Source organism: Oryza brachyantha, chromosome 10 (genome assembly GCF_000231095.2).
Source record: "Oryza brachyantha chromosome 10, ObraRS2, whole genome shotgun sequence".
NCBI lineage: Eukaryota > Viridiplantae > Streptophyta > Magnoliopsida > Poales > Poaceae > Oryza > Oryza brachyantha.
In genome coordinates this window covers 12,371,005-12,389,626 of record NC_023172.2, presented here as the reverse complement: position 1 = coordinate 12,389,626, position 18,622 = coordinate 12,371,005, and the positions used below count along the sequence as shown (strand labels likewise).

At 46.1% G+C, this 18,622-nt stretch overlaps 2 protein-coding genes across 2 annotated transcripts; both read left to right on the top strand.

The window, feature by feature from the left end:
* Positions 1–2,232: 2,232 nt before the first annotated feature.
* Positions 2,233–7,288, top strand: LOC102700740. Its single transcript, XM_015841543.2, has 6 exons — positions 2,233–3,502; positions 5,431–5,486; positions 5,599–5,835; positions 5,940–6,228; positions 6,332–6,528; positions 6,712–7,288. The coding sequence occupies exons 1-6, from the start codon at positions 2,327–2,329 to the stop codon at positions 6,863–6,865; spliced, it is 2,109 nt and encodes a 702-aa protein (XP_015697029.2). The 5' UTR covers positions 2,233–2,326; the 3' UTR covers positions 6,866–7,288.
* A 2,959-nt stretch (positions 7,289–10,247) lies between these two features.
* On the top strand, positions 10,248–17,285 carry LOC102700461. Its single transcript, XM_006661807.3, has 6 exons — positions 10,248–10,624; positions 10,716–11,414; positions 11,498–11,988; positions 14,532–14,850; positions 15,899–16,597; positions 16,700–17,285. The coding sequence occupies exons 1-6, from the start codon at positions 10,334–10,336 to the stop codon at positions 17,204–17,206; spliced, it is 3,006 nt and encodes a 1,001-aa protein (XP_006661870.3). The 5' UTR covers positions 10,248–10,333; the 3' UTR covers positions 17,207–17,285.
* Positions 17,286–18,622: the final 1,337 nt, after the last annotated feature.

The window sequence follows — 18,622 nt, the reverse complement described above, 5'->3', positions numbered from 1 at the left end:
CTGGACGAAAGAGAAATACTTTTAGCCTTTTGTTCTCTTTAGTAATGCCAAAATTTTTGTTACGGGTGCTAAAGTGGACTTCATTGCCACAGATCGAGTAGGGGGGCTGAAGCCCTACAGTCCTCCTAGCCCTGGTGGTAGATCCGCCCCTGATTTCTTCTTCCTTTAGAAACAACACTGATATCACCATATGTATATATATGCCGTCGTATCATACAGAAAATTTACATCTAGCAACGAAACCAAATCAAAACGGGTCTCATTTTAGCAAGAAAACAGAGCTATCAGGAACCTGAAACCTCCTAATAAAATACAGAGAATGCAGAGGTCTCTCCATCTGGTGACCGTCGAAACCTGCGTTCATATACGAAAATAGACGGGCGCTTTTCACCAATTGACGTGTTGATGTTGAAACGAAATCAAAATTGAACGGTTGTTGTCATGCATGCCCGTGAGTCAGGCTAGGCGTGCGTACACAAGCTACTCGCTCTCTCTCTCTCACGATTGAAATGGTCTCGAATTCGCGTCCAAGACTCAACAAACTCTACCTTCCAAGCTTAGCTAGGATGGTTCTGTGATTCTGTGATCATCTGATGGGAGTACCAGGTTTGAGCATGCGGCATTTGACTGTTTTGACTTGGTACTTCTGCATGCTAGTATAACTGTTAAGTGAGTCAGGTAAGAGATATTCTTTACATTCAGAAGCTACATGAGTGGCTAATTCTTGGACCCATTTGATCCACACAAATCATACAGACTCATCGTAATATCATATGCATAATTTTTGTAGGGATACCTTCACTGATGGAGCGAGAATTATATGATATCGGTACATACTCTGAAAGCATTTCAGCAGGAACCAAATGGCACAGTTAAACTGCATATTGTCCGTCCAACATTGTTTTCTGCTCAGTTTGGCCCACCAGTTGTTTATACATTGATTCCTCGAGGCTGAAATTTAACGGCCTATTTTTTTTTATTTCTGGTTGTGTTTATAAGTTAAAATTTAAATTTCTAATCTTAATTTTAAAGCTAATATCAGGGTTTTTTTAACATAGTTTATTTTTACATCTTTTGTTTTTAGATTATTAAGAATATGGATATAAAATTTTAGTCACAAATTATTTTTCGTTTGAAAATATGTCGTTTGTCTTTCTTAAAAAACACGAAAAAAATGACCCCTTAATATTTTGCAATGCACATTTGCATCCAGCCACTAGCAATTCATCAAAGATTGAGCTCACGGACTGCGTCCATTTCTTGCCCGGTGAAACCGATGCAGGAAGAAGAGCAAGTCTTGTAGCTAGCGACTTGTCTTCTCCGTGCTGAAAACGACCGGGATTTACACCGCCTGCTCCGTGAGTCTCGGCAATTCGGCAGGTGATCTTGTCGTCTTGACATTTTCGGATGCTCCGCCGAGCAAAAATCTTTCACCTCGCCGGATCCCCACCATCGCGTCCGTACTGACGTACATGTCCGCCGGCGGCTCCGGCAGCACGCCACTCGCCGCCGGCCAATCCCGATCGCACTATCTCAGTGCTGGGTTTTTCCCGGGTTCATCTGCTCGGCTGGTGCCGGCGCTCATCTTTTCGATTCTGTTATAAACTAAAATTTTAATTTTTAATCTTAAATTTAAGTGTTTTTATTTTACTTTATTTTTCAATCTTTACTTTTAAATTGCTAACGATATATATATTATAAGTTTGCTTATAAATTATTTTGTTTACAAATACGTATTTGGAAAAACGAAAAGATGACCCCAGGTCGCCCCATGACCACCGTGCCAACGTGCTCGCTGCCTACCTGCTGTCAACTGACGAGTCAAAGAGGTTGTGGTGGCGCCGGCGGCGGCCGTGGCGCCGTGCGCTTGTCCAGCCAGAAACGGCGCGCCCGCCGTGCACGGCGGCGGGACAGCACGGCAGGGGCTCGTGCCTCGCCGTGACGCGCGGCGCCCCTCCAAAACGCGCCGGAAAACGATGCTAATCAGAAACCAACCGAAAAAAAATGGCGAAGCTGCACGACACGATCACGCGATGACACGACCCCGTCGCGCGCGCGATCCGTCCACGCCTTTGAAACCCCTTCCCCCGGGGCCCACGCGTCGGTGACGGCTGCGGCCGGTGCGCCGGGTCCACGCCCACCGGTGCGCGGGGCGTGATCCACTGATCCGTGGACCGGGCGGGTTCATAAAACCCCCCCACCTCTTGCTGGCCTCGCCGTCGCCGCCGCGCCGCCCATCGAAGCCAAATCCTAAATCCCGTTCCGTTCCGTTCCGTTCCTCGTAAACCCACAGGCCCCAACGCGACGCGAGGGAGGCGAGGGGGAGATGGGGGAAGAGACCCTCGTGGCCATGCCGCTCGCGCCGCACCACCACCACGCCCACCTCCCCGCGCTCCCGCACCTCACCGCCCCGCCTCCGCCGCCGACGCCGACGCAGCGACCGTCCGCCGAGCCCGAGGTGACGGGACGGAGGGAAGAGGAGGATCCTCCCGTGGACGGCGCCGTCGAGACTCCGCCGCGCGTGCCCAGAGCCGAGACTCTGCCCGGGATCATCGATGCGGGAGAGGATGTGTACTACGCGCGGAAGATGCTGCAGGGGGCGGTGCTCCGCCCGCCGCCGCACCTGCCGCAGCCGGAGGCGCCGCCGGGGCTGACCAGGGCGCTCTCCGCGCCGGCGGCCGACGGCGAAGGTTACGTCGAGGGGGAGGAAGAGCAGAGGCCCGTCGAGCGGTCCGTGTCCGTGAACTCCGCGGCGGCCGCCGTCGTGGACGTTGCGTCCATCGGGAGGTTTTTCCGCGACCGCCGCGACGTGCTCTCGTCGGCCATCACGCGGCGCATCTCCTCGCTGAAGGAAGCGTCATCGCCTCCTCCTCCGGTGGGGATGGACACCTACGGCGTGCAGGAGATCCACCTCCCCAACGTGAAGGTCACCGTCCGCCTCAAGGACGCCATCGAAGCCGACGCGGAGGACGACGCTGCCGGCGACGACGGCTTTACCTTCTCGGGCAGCCACATCAAGGGCCGGGTCAGCTTCTTCTCCCGCTCGGGCTGCCGCGACTGCGCCGCCGTGCGCGCCTTCTTCCGCCAGTCCGTCCTCCCCTACGTCGAGATCAACCTCGACGTCTTCCCGGAGCGGGAGGCCGAGTTCGCCTCCCGCGCGGGCGCCTCCGCGCGCGTCCCTCAGATCTTCCTCAACGAGAAGCTACTCGGCGGGCTCGTCGTCCTCAACTCCCTGCGCAACAGCGGCGAGTTCGAGCGGCGCGTGCGGGACCTCGCCGGGAGGCGGTGCCCCGACGCGGCGCCGCGGGTGCCCGTGTACGGGTTTGACGATCCCAGCAAGGAGGACGACAAGGAGGACGCCATGGTGGGCATCGTGAGGGTGCTCCGGCACCGCCTGCCGATACAGGACCGGCTCGTCAGGCTCAAGCTCGTCAAGAACTGCTTCTCCGGCGCCGACATGGTCGACGGCATCGTGAACCATTTGGAATGCAGCAGGAAGAAGGTCAGTCCCACTTGATCATTTACTACTACCCTGCTTCTTCGTTTGACTTTTTATTCTCTTTGAGTTTTTAAATCTCAACTTCTTTAAGCGATCCGTTGATCTTTGGTGAACTGTGCATGAAGCATGAATAGTTCTTGCTGTTTTTGTTTTCAGATAGAAATGTCTTGATTCGTAAATAGTTTCAGAATGTTGGGGGAAAGTGTCATTTTCAGGGGGATTATTACTATGAGCTTAAAAATGGGTTGTTTAAGTCGAGCAAAACCGTGGTATATAATGGTGCTTTGGATCAAATTGGTAAATTCACCAACTCGAAACTTCCATGAATTTTAGATTAAAACCACAATTAAACTTGGAGAAGTAGTATGCACTGTACCAAATTAGTACTACTCCTACCTTTTTGTCAAACATGGAGTACATTTAAGTCGTACGCGATTAAGGAAAGAAACAAAAGTCCACCTGAATTAAGCGTCAAAAACAAAATTAATCAAATACTGCCATGTTTTGTGGCCTCTGTGTAACACCGTATCCCCGTAGAAAAAAAAATGTAGATATACGTGTACAGAAGGTATTTACACTGAAAGCGAGGGGCCCAGGTGCAAAACCTACATAGGATCACGTGCGGCGGGGCGTGTGGGGGAGCGTCACGTGCTGCCGTGCCGAACCGGTTCGCGCGCCTGGGCCCCACCGACCGGAGCGAGTAGTTCCGAACCGGCCCCTTTCACTTCCCGCGTCCCGCCGCAACGGGTGGCGGGGGTGGCGGCCGGGAGCGGCCCGGCACGCAACGGAACGGAACAGTCCATATCCCTGGGCCCACATTACCCAGGTTCGGTTTTGGTTGGTTGCAGGGACCCACCCTGACACACCGAAGGTTCATCGCTCTGGCAGTCTGGCCCACACAATTTTGTTCGTGTTGCCAAGGCTAAGTGGGGCCCGCCCACATTTTGGTTCATTTCTTGACCTGGCTAGCTAATAATCCAACTGGTGTGTTATTAATGGGTTATAAGAGATGAGTCATCTCACGACTGATTTTACCATTATATATTTGTAGTTAGAATTTTAGCCATTAAAGACTAACTATTAAGTTTTGTAGGTCAAAAAATCACCAGCCCTTTCATGCTGCTTGGGTAACCATGTGCTTCTGTCATGCTGTTTTGTTGCTTAAAAATAAAAGACAAAAAATATTTTATTTTTTAGCTATTATTAAGTATTAATGATATAATTAATCAATATAAAGTTTAAAATATCTGCTTAGAAAAATAAGATGATAGACATTACTATGTATATATAAAGTTGTTTTTATAACTCATCATTTATTAATTTGGAAAGTGTGCACGCAAGAAATATCTAGCAAAATAAAAGCGAGATTTATGTCGACCACGTTGGTGGTTGCTGCTGCACTGAGTCACAACGAAATAATGCTCGACTCAACGCGACCTTCGTGGTGTACCGGTACCAGGTCTGCGTGGTTAGCAGTAGAAGATTTGGTCAGCTCGATGCAATCTGGAAGCTCGCTGGGAAATCTGGCGCCTTTGACTAGTGATTAGTGGGGCTGACAGGGCTGGCGCCTCTGACTAGTGATTAGTGGGGGTGATTGAACAACCGAAAGAAGCTTGTCCATTGGTCCTACAACTCCTAGGTGGCTAAGCACCGACCCAACTAGTAGTGCTGCGATTTATTAGTGGGTTTCTCTGAATCCCTGATCTAGTTTCTGACTTCCATCTGTGTTGCTGTCGCTGTTGTAGCTATAGTAGTCGCACCACCTCTCGTACTTGTATGGAAAATCTTTGTAGAATGCTGTGGATTTGGATAAGAACGATTATCTTATTATCCCTAATTCAGAAATTCAATTGCTTCTGACCGGATCATTTCTACGCCTTTATTGATCATGTATTCATGTTCACTGAAATCTAACAAACTATTACTTGTAGGCTGTGGAGATCGGCAAGGAACTCGCAAGGAAGCACTTCATCCACCATGTCTTTAGGTCAGTGCGCACGATCCATCTTTACCTGAAAGCCTTTCAGCCTGTGCTATTGCAATGCTATTCTGAATTTCTGATCATGGATGACTGAGTCTGAATGTATTGATGTGTGCAGAGAGAACGACTTCGAGGATGGTAGCCAGAACCTATACCGGTTCTTGGAACACGACCCTGCCGTCCCCAGGTACTACAACTTCATCAGGGGAGCCACCAACGACGGCGAGCCCAAGCCGGCCGCCGCCATCGGGCAGAGGATGACCAAGATCATGGTCGCCATCATGGAGGCATACGCCTCCGACGACAGCCGCCACCTTGACTACAGTCGCATCGCGGCCAGCGAGGAGTTCAGAAGGTACAGCCCCACCAGCGGCGATCGACAGCTTCAATTGCTTGGATACAAGTATGTTAATCCGGCAATGTCGGTGACCGTGATGAGCTCTTCCTCTTGCAATGCAGATATGTGAACCTGGTGCAGGAGCTCCAGAGGGTGGACATGTCGGCGCTCCCCGCCGAGGAGAGGCTGCCGTTCTTCCTGAACCTGCACAACGCGATGGCCATCCACGCCGTCGTCAGGGTCGGCCAGCCGGGGGCCGTTGACCGGCGGTCCTTCTTCTCCGACTTCCAGTACGTCGTCGGCGGGCACCCGTACTCTCTTGCGACGATCAGGAACGGCATCCTGCGGTCCAACCGCCGGCAGCCCTACACCATCGCCAGACCGTTCGGCTCGTCCGACAAGAGGCTCGAGGTGAGCACACGGCCACGACTCGCCGTCGGTGAAACAGCTGTGATCACCAAGTGCCATGGCGACATCAGGAGCTGAGGTTTTTTGCTTTCGTCTTTTCGTGCAGTTGGTGCAGGGGAAGGTGAACCCGCTGGTCCATTTCGGCCTCTGCGACGCCACGAGGTCGAGCCCGATCGTGCGCTTCTTCTCCACGCATGGGGTCGAGCCGGAGCTCCGGCACGCCGCGAGGGAGTTCTTCCTCACCGGCGGCGTGGAGATCGACCTCGAGAGCCGCACCGTCCACCTCACCAGAATCATCAAATGGTCAGTACACTTCCTTCCCATGCCATCCCCAATTCACACAATTTTTCACCGAAAAAGAAAAAGAAACTTGTTCAGAAAGTTCAGACTTCACCACAGTTAGTTTGATCATGAGTTCAGTCATCGTGTCTGCACCATGGAGAACTCCCGAATCAATCAACTTATCAACGTCGCCTTTGTATGCAGGTACAGTGCAGATTTTGGGCAGGAGAGGGAGATCCTCAAGTGGATCTTGAACTACCTAGATCCAACCAAAGCTGGGCTCTTGACACACCTCCTCAACGACGGCGGGCAGATCAACATCTCATATCTGAACTACGACTGGTCCTTGAACGTTTGAGGAGACCTTGATTGTTGTAGTAGTGGCATAATTTATTCAGAGTTGCAAGTCCTGTTGCTTTCTGTTCGATTGGCTCAATTGTCGATGGACAGAAGCATTGAGCATATAAGCCATCAGCAAGTGGAGCTTATTGCAAGATTGAAGTCTGAGGATGTGTATATATATAGTACTGGTAAGTCTGTAACTGTAAGCATGTTAAAGTGGGTTTATGGAATAGATAAAAAGTGAAGTATGTTTGTTGTGAGGATAAAATGCATTGTCTCGGTCACTGTGCATGTTTTTTTTGGCTAACTAATTATACACAACGAAATCTCGTATGGCCTCCGTTATATTCGAACCAAACGACCAATCTACTATATTCAGCCTGCCGCCACCATGTAAGACATTATTGAAGTATGGAGAGAGTATAAAGTTGTAGTCATCCTAGATTCGTAATTTTAAATGAAATTTGCTCTGGAAAAGTATCTCGAGATACTAAATCTTTTTTCATCATTGAATCTAGCTGAGTAGGATGTGCAAACGATTTGGTACTGTGAGGTACCGGTATCTTGAGGTATTTTTTGTTACTTTTTGTTGGACGGTAAAATTGCTCATTTTAAATAGATTTGCTCCGGTCCAACAAAAATTACCTCGAGATACCAGTACCTTGAGGTACCAAGTCGTTTCTCACCATTGGATCTAGCTGAGTAGGATGTGCACTATTAGATCCAACGATCAGAAATGATTTGGTACCGTGAGATACCGGTACCTCGAGGTACTTTTTGTTGGACTAAAGCAATTCTTAATATTAAAGCATCTCCAAGAGAATAATCAAATAACTTTCTATACTAAATTCTAACAATTATATTGTAAAAATGAACTCTAAGAGACTACTCATATAACTTATTATGTCATTTGAATAGCTAAATTTTCTTTCTCAAAGACCAAAATCATCAAGTTGGATGGCTATTCGTGGGTCTCATATGGACGACTCATACTTTCTAGAGAGAAATGTAGAGAGTGAATATGAAGAATGGGTTGGAGGTCTTGAAGTTTCTAAAATTTGGATAATGTTAACTAAGGGGCTGTTTGGATCCAGTGATTTTTTTTAAGTTCTTGTCACATCGGATATTTGGACTTTAATTAGGAGTATTAAATATATATTGATAACAAAACTAATTGCATAAATAAAGGCTATTTCATTAGACAAAATTTTAAACCTAATTAATCCACGATTAGCAAATGTTTACTATAGCATCACATTCGCTAACCATGGATTAATTAGGCTCAATAGATTCGTCTCATGAAATAGTCCAGAGTATGGGGTGGGTTTTATTAATAGTCTATATTTAATACTTCTAATTAGTGTCCAAATATTTGATGTGACGGGGACTTAAAAAAAGTACCTGGAAACAGACATGGTCTAACTGTTAGAATTTAGAGAGTGATGATGAAAAGTCTGCCGAAGTACTTTCTAGATAAAATTTCATATGGGTTGGAGGTCTCATAGTTTCCAAAAATTTAGATGATGTTAACTAACTGTTAGAATTTAGAGGGTCATGATGAAAAGTCTACTGAAGTGCACGTTAATTTAAAGGTGGAATATTTTCATATGAATACTTAAATTGAGATTTAGAGAGCCAAAATTTAGTCATGCTCTTATAGATGCTCTATAATTTACAATCCTATCCACATATATCGACAGGTAGCACATTATGTAACCAATGTGAATTCTTCTCTTAATGTTTCTTTTGGCAAGACATCAACATGACCTCTACTAGATATATGTGCAAGCGAAAAATAATTTATAAACAAAACTTTTATGCATGTATGCTCAGCGACCTAAAAACCATGACTAAAAAATAAACTACAGTGGAAAACCCTCAAAATCAAAAGGTTGAAGATTTGAATGTTGTCTTATAAGCATACGTATAAATGAAAAGATTAGGGTGAGGAAACAAATTTCGCTAGAAGGTACAGTTACAGGGAAACTGACCAGAACAACTGAGAAAAACTGAAAACAGAGTGGACAAAGGAGAAGATAGCAGCGTTATGGCGGAACCAAAGGCCGTAGCTCGTTGATTTCAAGAACTATGTTAGCTACTTCTACCGGTGAGATGCTATATATGGTGCTGGAAGATTCACCCTAATTCTTTCAAGCCAGATGTTCCACCAAGTGGTCAGAGGGTCTCCCAATGTTTATCTACGTTTTCTTGGGGAGAATCTCGCCGTCGTCGTGGCGTCGTGTTCCACCATGCCATGTCAACAGGTTCTCGTCGGGGTTGTCTGCCACCTGAATTCCTAGGTTTCTTCTTGTGCAGATCCTTCCCCACACTAGTCTTGTGAGTGGTGAAGGTGCAATTTGTAAGAAAAAGATGTGTTGTGTCTTCGGAAGCTTCTTGACATAGGCAACAGATCCAATGTCGACATGGGCAGCGTCTGATTGGCAGATTTTCCATTACTAGATAATAATTTACATAATAATTTAGTACCTTCAGATATAATGTATACTACCTCTGTTTTATATTGTAAAACTTTTTAGCTTTGCCTAAATTTATCAATTGATTAATGTATATAATTTATATATATCTATCTAGATTCATTAGTACCCATATGAATCTAAACAAGACTAGGAAATTTTACATTGTGAAACGAAGGGAGTATAGTTTTGTACTAAAATTTTTAATACCTCAAGATATTTCTAAAAAATGATAAAAGAACCAATGTTGTTGGGGCCAGCTGGGCACCGGTCCACGCGATAGCAGTGGAGTAAATAGTAATAGGGAAAAATATGTCAGATATCATATTTTTTTTACATGTTATCTAAATAATAATAAATATTTTTTAGAAATTAATAAGATAGATTAATATAAGATATATCAGATTACAAACGTGCAACTTCGCATTTGACTTATATAGTGCAATTTCAAATTGGTTTCTAAGTTATAACAACAGTAAATAAAGTTAACTTTGGGTGAGTGCATGCTATTTTCTTAGTTCACTTTGCTTTTTTTTTTTTCACAATGTGTAAAAGTTGAATTTAACTTTATATGTTTGAAGAGTGATATCTCATATTAATTTATCTTGTTATTGTTAAATAACAATACAGAAAGGAGTGATAAAAAATCCATCTCGGAGTAATAGTCAGATTAGAGTCAAGATTAACATAAGTCAAATCCGACCAAAACTGACGGGCTTTACCAAATATTGGTACCAACACACGATTCATGGGTAGTTAACAACTCCAATTAATCCGACCAAAATTTGGAATCTAATAAAAAAGATAGATACGCACACGATTGATCCCCATCTCATCTATATATTGTTGGTGGCTGCTGCGCTGCCGCCTCGTGTCATGAACACGTAGTCCATCCACCTACTTAGATTTAGATCCCATCGGGTTTCCGGTTTTTCTCGTCGCCGTCGTCGAAGCCACGATCGCTCGCCGGGATCATCACCACCAGTAGCGGCAACTAGCGACCGGTCGAGATGGCGCGTTTCGTGGTCGCCGGCGCGTCGGAGTACCTGGCCATCACTGGGTGGGGGATCGACGACGTGAAGCTGGCGAAGAAGTCGTGGGTGTTCGCCGGGCAGCAGTGCAAGAAGTTCGACATCTCGCCGGTGAACTACGAGTTCAACGTGCAGGCCATGAGCGCCGAGAAGCTGGCCTTCAACCTCCCCGCCGTCTTCACCATCGGCCCCAAGATCTTGCCGCCGCCCGGGAACGACGCCTCGCGACAGGGTCATCGCCGCGCTCTCATGCCTGAGAGCGAGGAAGCGGTACGAACTAGATTTGATTTGATGTTTCTTTTTTTGTTGAACAATCTGATCGATGTGAAGTGTTTGAACTGACACTTGCAACGATGAACAGCTCCTCCTGTACGCCAAGCTCATCGCGCCGCTCGACCATGCGTCCAACCACGTGAAGGAACTCGTGAAGGGAGTGATCGAAGGGGAGACCCGCGTGCTCGCCGCCTCCATGACCATGGAGGAGATCTTCCAGGGCACCAAGAAGTTCAGGAAGGAAGTGTTCGAGCAGGTGCAGCTCGACCTCAACAAGTTTGGGCTCTACATCTACAACGCCAACGTCAAGCAGCTCGTCGACGAGCCCGGCCACGAGTACTTCTCCTACCTCGGGCGGAAGACGCAGCAGGAGGTGGTGAACCAGGCGAAGGTGGACGTGGCGGAGGCGCGGATGAAGGGCGAGGTCGGCGCCAAGGAGAGGGACGGGCTCACGCGACAGAACGCCGCCAAGGTGGACGCCGAGACGAAGGTGCTCTCGGTGCGGCAGCAGGGCATCGGCCTCAGGGAGGAGGCCAAGGTGAAGTCGGAGGTGCAGGTGTACGAGAACGAGAGGGAGGCGGAGATCGCGGCGGCGCAGGCCGGCCTGGCGATGAAGAAGGCCGGGTGGGAGAAGCAGTCGAAGGTGGCTCAGGTCGAGGCGGTCAAGGCCGTCGCCATTCGCGAGGCCGAGCTGCAAATGGAGGTCGAGCGCAAGAACGCGCTGCGCCTCACCGAGAAGCTCAAGGCCGAGCAGCTCAGCAAGGCCACTGTCCAGTACGAGACACAGGTGCTGTCTAAGTTCTCTTCAAATCTTCGAACGAGTTTCTTCCAAGCTCGAATCGAGGCTGCTCATGTCGGATCTTCGTGTAGGTGCAAGAGTCGAACGCGGCGCTGTACAGCCGGCAGAAGGCGGCGGAGGCGACGCTGTACGAGCAGGTCAAGTCGGCGGAGGCCCGCAAGGCGCAGGCGGACGCCACGTTCTTCGAGCAGAAGCTGGCCGAGGACGCGAGGCTGTACGCGAGGCAGAAGGAGGCGGAGGCCCTGGCCATGGTGGGCAAGGCCAAGGCGGAGTACGTGGCGTCGATGCTCCAGGCGCTCGGCGGCGACTACGGCGCGCTCCGGGACTACCTCATGATCGACGGCGGCGTGTACCAGGAGATGGCGCGCATCAACGCCGGCGCCGTGAGCGGCATGCAGCCCAAGATCAGCATCTGGAGCAACGACGGCGGCGCCAGTGGGGGCGGCGAGGCCGGCGCCGGGGCGATGCAGCAGATGGCCGGCGTGTACAAGATGCTGCCGCCGTTGCTGTCGACGGTTCACGAGCAGACCGGCATGGAGCCACCGTCGTGGTTGGCTACCCTGCCAAAGGACGCCGCCAACTGAACTGAAACATAGCCATATGTAGCACGCTATTATGTGAAATAGAATTGACAGTTCTCCTGCCGGTTTCAGTTCGAAAGAAAAATGTGTGGGTGTGACATAATCATCTTTTTGCTTTTGTTTATATTTATAAGCTAAATTTTGAATTTTAATATTAAATTTAGAGTTGATTTTAGAGTTTCTTCACCAAAGTTTATTTTTTAGCCTTTGTTTTTATCTCAAAAAACACATACATAAAATTTTTATTTATAAATATTTTTATTTTAAATATTTCATTTAGTTTTTTCGAAAATGGTCTGAGAGTACCGTGATGGTGTTTTTTTAACCACCAGACTGCATGTTTTTTTTAAAAAAATTTATGAAAAAGTTGCTTTAAAATCATATCAATCTATTTTTAAATTTTTTTGACGTTTTTTTGTATGAGTTATGCCGAATGCGGCCCAATTACCTCGTACCCCTGCCATTGCACAAGAAAAAAATAACAGTAAGTGCCCTATGAAAAAGAAAACAGAAGTTGCACTAGGAAAAAGAACAGAAGAAGAAGAAATCCTCGATTATTTTTGGGAGGACTGTTTAGCTAGCGAATTTGAACAGAAGTTGCACTAGGAAAAAGAACACAAGACATCTTTATTATTTTTTGGAGTACTGTTTAGGCAGCGAATCTGAGTATATTTGGTTAGTTTATAGATTTAACAGTTAGATGCCAATAGTTTGGAGATCTCTATGCTCTAGCAACTAACAAATCTGATTCGGTACAGGTTACGATGCAAAAAGGATTTAGATGACTATTTTTAGTTACCTTTGACAGCCATAGCTTATCAGGACTTTTTGATGTTGGAAGATGAGTTAAATAATCTGCACCGTCTGAATGAGGAAGGAGATAACTGGTCTTTTATCTGGAACAACTCAAAATACTCCTCCCAGAAGTTTTATGCTGTAAATTTTGTGAGTCTTGCTCCTCCAAAGACTTTTTCTTGGATCTGAAAATCTAAATGTGTTAGCAAGATAGGGGTTTTCATATAGCTATTACTTTGTGACCGGCTCAATACAAGGGACATGCTTGATAGGAGAAAATGTGCAGGACAAAATGATGATCTGTCTTGTGTTATCTGTAGAAGAAATTTGAGGGAAACAAGAGAACATCTTTTCTTCAGTTGCTCTTTCAGTGTGGCATGTTGGAACAAAATTGGTTTTCAGTGGGACTATAATGTTGAGCTACATCAGATGTTGAATTTGTCTAGGATTTCTTTTGGCAGAAAAGGCTTTATGGAAATTGTATCAATTGCTTGTTGGAATATTTGGAAGCAGAGAAATGCTCCCTTATTTAGAAACCTTCCTGCAGTGGTGGATAATTGGTTTGGGAGTTTTAAGCAAGAAGTTCTCCTGCATCTCTGCAGGATGAAAGTAAATATCAACGTTTCGGTTTCTTCCTGATTACAAACCTTGTAATCTTATTTTGGTTTTTCTTTTCCTCTATAATTACTGTACTTTACCTCATTTTATAAAATATAAACTACTGGGCGATGCCTGGTAGTACTTAAAGTTCAAAAAAGAAAATCTCAAGATATGGCAACTCAGCATTGAAAGTGTTCACAGGGGTAGGCTGCACATATGTATTCGTAGCGGTGAGTGTTCAACCATATCTTTGTTTGGAATCAAAATCGAAATCAAAATAGTGCGAATATGAGGATATTTATCGCATTATAAAGACCCTCAAAACGAGCTACCATTTTTTTTTCTACAACAATAGATAAAAATTCCAAATTTTAGCAACCACAGTACCACTTTTGTCAATGAATGTCCCAACTCAATACCAAGTAAATGTGACAGTTCACACATTATTACAAATTAAAGTGTACATCTACCAGATTATTACAAAAATCACATCTGATAAGTAAAGTGTATATCATGCGAATTATTGTGAAGTAAAATATTTGTGCATATATCGTCACTAGTTAAGGACTTAAGATAAAATTGCTGAAGTGAGCTAAGGCTATTTGGGCTATTATTATGGATTTATGATATATGAGCCTGTGGAAATCCCGAGAAATTTTTCGAAAAGTTTTTTGACTTCTAACGAATAGTGTCTTTGCTATATCCATTTCCGTTTACGTAAAACTTTTCTAAATCAATCTCTAATTCTAATAAAATTTTCAAACAATAAACAGTTTCTGTTTCCAAAAACTGATCCAAAATCCGGAAAGTGGCCGCACACAATCAGGGAGGCCGAGAGGTGCACTACCTGGGCCGTGCGCAGGCCGCGAAACGATCGATCGGTCAGCCTAACCGAGTCCAACATCTCGTCGAACTCTTATCTCCACCGTCTCGTATATAGCAAACGATCGTGACGTAGCGGCGTAGATCTCGCAAACAGATCAATCACCTTCTCCCCGATCGCCTCTCCGCCGCAATAACTTCGCCGGCGCCGCCAGCGATCCAAGCAAGCAAACAACACGCCCCCGGCCGCTCTCGCAGTCTCGCTCGATCGCCGGCGGTCGGCCGATCGACGTCGTACGTACGAGAGGCAGCAGCAGCAGCAGCAGATCGATCGATCGATCGAGATGGCAGTTTTCCTGGTGGCCGGCGCGTCGGAGTACCTGGCCATCACCGGGTGGGGCATCGACGACGTGAAGCTGACGAAGAAGGCGTGGGTGTGGGTGGGGCAGCGGTGCAAGACCATCGACATAACGCCGGTGACCTACGAGTTCACGGTGCAGGCCATGAGCTCCGAGAAGCTGGCCTTCAAGCTCCCCGCCGTCTTCACCATCGGCCCCAAGGTCAAGCGCAGCCCCGGAGAGGACGAAGCCGACGCCCAACGGCGACAAGAGTGCGATGAGGAAGCGGTACGTGATTAAGTATTAATTATTCACTTTGATCACTCCCGTTATTTAATGTCTCGTTAATATTGTTTGGTAGAATTATTACAGACTTATGTATAGGAGATTTGCTCCGGTTTAATAAAAAGTATCTTAGTTTGTGCCATCGTCGAGTTAGTCATCCTAATTAGATTCATCTTTTAGTTGCTCATACTAGGTCGTAGCTAGAACATTGTGATGTTATTAAAGGGAGATTTGTTTCGGTCCAAAAAAATATCTCAAAGTATCGGTACCTCGAGATACTAAATCGTTTCTCACCATTGGATCTAACTGAGTAGAATGTGTACTGTTAGATCTAATGGTGGAAAATAATTTGATATCTTGAGGTAATTCGAGATACTTTTTGTTGGATCGGAATAAATCTCTATTGAAGGATGAAGTCTTAAGTATCTTAGTTTACTTTATATGTTACTTGTATGATTTTCTTTCTTACATTGTCAATAGCCTAAATCTACAAAGGGTCTGTCTTCCGTGCATTCTACTACAGTAAAAATTTAATCGACACCGTTAATATATTTTTATCGAACGTCTACAAAAAATATTAGGTGCAGTAGAAATTTGAAGGGGTATTATCATCCTTTTTATTGTGATCTTTATTGCAAAAAGTTACAAAATACTACTAATTAATTACTACCTCCGTTTCATAATATAAGATTTTCTATCGTATCCTAAATTCATATAGATATCGATGAATCTAGACATATATATAAACAATATGCATTGTTTAATAGATGAATCTAAGCATAGCTAAAACGTCTTACATTATGAAATGGAGGGAGTAGTAATTAATAAAGTACAAAAATATTTTTTTAATCAATGGCTAAAATTAGTAATACCACTAGTATAAATATTACCATTAAAATGCACCGGTGTAAGTTGGAGCCTAAATAAATTAACTTGCATGATACTATAAAATCTGCAACCAGTAGTGTTACTGGTTGAGCAATTTTCAATTGAACCTCGTCGTCTAATTCTGATCACTTTTCTCTGCTTTGTGCACCCATGGAACGAGCAGCTGCTACTCTACGCGAAGCTCATCGCGCCGCTGCACCCGAGATCTGACCACTTCATCAACCTCATCAAGGGCGTCATCGAGGGCGAGACCCGCGTGCTCGCCGCCTCCATGACCATGGAGGAGATCTTCCAGGGCACCAAGACGTTCAAGGACCAGGTGTTCAACCAGGTGCAGCTCGACCTCGACAAGTTTGGGCTCTACATCTACAACGCCAACATCAAGCAGCTGGAGGACGAGCCGGGGCACGAGTACTTCTCCTTCCTCGGGCAGAAGACGCAGCAGGAGGCGCAGAACCAGGCGAAGGTGGACGTGGCGGAGGCGCGGATGAAGGGCGAGGTCGGCGCCAAGGAGAGGGACGGGCTCACGCGGCAGAACGCCGCCAAGGTGGACGCCGAGACGAAGGTGCTCTCGGTGCGGCAGCAGGGCGTCGGCCTCAGGGAGGAGGCCAAGGTGAAGTCGGAGGTGCAGGTGTACGAGAACGAGAGGGAGGCGGAGATCGCGGCGGCGCAGGCGGCGCTGGCGATGAGGCGGGCGGGGCTGGACAAGCAGTCCAAGGTGGCCGAGGTCGAGGCGGTGAAGGCGGTCGCCATTCGCGAGGCCGAGCTGCAGATGGAGGTCGAGCGCAAGAACGCGCTGCGCCTCACGGAGAAGCTCAAGGCCGAGCAGCTCAGCAAGGCCATTGTCCAGTACGAGACACAGGTACACGATGACTTGAAATCTTCCAAAAGAAAAAAAAATTAAACGGGTTTCATCAATACTTCTTCTTGGATCGTGTTTGCTCATGGCGATTTGCTGGTGCAGATGCAAGAGTCGAACGCGGCGTTCTACGACCGGCAGAAGGCGGCGGAGGCGACGCTGTACGAGCAGGTGAAGTCGGCGGAGGCGCGGAGGGCGCAGGCCGACGCCAAGTTCTTCGAGCAGAAGATGGCGGAGGACGCGAGGCTGTACGCGAGGCAGCGGGAGGCGGAGGCCCTGGCCATGGTCGGCAAGGCCAAGGCGGAGTACGTGGCGTTGATGCTCCAGGCGCTCGGCGGCAACTACGGCGCGCTCCGGGACTACCTCATGATCGACGGCGGCGTGTACCAGGAGATGGCGCGCATCAACGCCGGCGCCGTGAGCGGCATGCAGCCCAAGATCAGCATCTGGAGCAACGACGACGTCGGTGGCGCCAATGGGGGCGGCGAGGGTGGTGCCGGAGCGATGCAGCAGATGGCCGACGTGTACAAGATGTTGCCGCCGTTGCTGTCGACGGTCCACGAGCAGACCGGCATGCAGCCGCCGCCGTGGATTGGTTGCCTGCCAAACTGATATACTCCTGTACCGTACCTAAATGTTAACGTTTAACGTGGTTGATTTTGTTTATACATATTTAACTTTTCGTTTTATTCACAAAATTTATATAATTATTAATTATTTTTATATCATCGTATTTGTTGTTAAATATACTTTTATGCATATATATAGCTTTACATATTTGATAAAAAAAATTAAATAAGACGAATAATCAAACGCGTATAAAAAAATCAACGGTGTCAAACATTTAGGGACGAAGCTAGCTAGCCCTCTGTATATAGGGTAGTGCGGTGTAGTGCGCTGTTGCATACTTGGTACGGTGGCACCATCAATGTACCCATACCGTGCACACACTAGCATTTAAAGTTCGAACAATTTTATGGTTTTGATTAGGTATTAAGAGGTATCAAAATTTTAATTTCATAGAAAAATGATATCTTTTATGGTAAAATTGCTCTTAAAAGTTTATACTACAAAATATAACAACCCGCAGCCAATCACAACCATCCACTATTTGATTTCTGTATTTAATTTCCAATCTAAATCAATCATTACTAACTTTCATTTAATTTTACATATATATTTCCTAAATACACATGCAAAATTTGAATAATCCTTATATTTTTGGATGGACAAAGGAATTAATACCTTAAACTAATGAGTTGTGTGCTTAAGTACCTAGACAAGAGACATAGATTATTTTTATTACTAGAAAAAAAATGCTCGTGCGTTGGAAAAATTATACAATACATTCAGTGGTTACATGATTTAAAATTAATTGTGTTGAAAGAAATATTTAAGAGATATTAAGCTTTGTATCCTCTCTGGAAACAAACGCTATCAAGAACGTGTGAAGTGAATTAGTAGTTAGCTCAAATTCCCAAATACAGAAATAAATTGTTCTTTATTTCATCATCAACAGTTTGAAATTTTATCTGATATCAAATATGAACTCTCCATGCTCACAGTGAATAAGCACCGATATGTGGATCCAGTATTTCCGTCACATCAAAATATGTCAAACAAATTAACCACATAGCCCAATCAAAGAATCGAATTTACCTTAAAAAAACAAAGAATAAAGACAGTTCACAAGAAGAAAAAGATGTGCCAAACAAACCACAACCCAAACATGCTCTCCTCGTTTGGCCATGAAAGACGTTGCTGCATATCCGGATACGATACAACGCAAAGCGTGCATGAGTTGCGCAGGCCGACGGCCTGACGGCGAGCGCGTGCGAGTGGGCCGCGTGGCCTGGCGCAGAAGGACGGACGAAAATTTGGCAGAATCAATGCTTAGTAGAGATTAGAAAAATAGTCAACTAGTACTTTTCTTTCATATGAAAGACTCTATATAAACCACCATAAAAAGCGTAATATTGATTAGTTGAATATAATCCAAAATAATATATAAAATCATGGGCACATGTT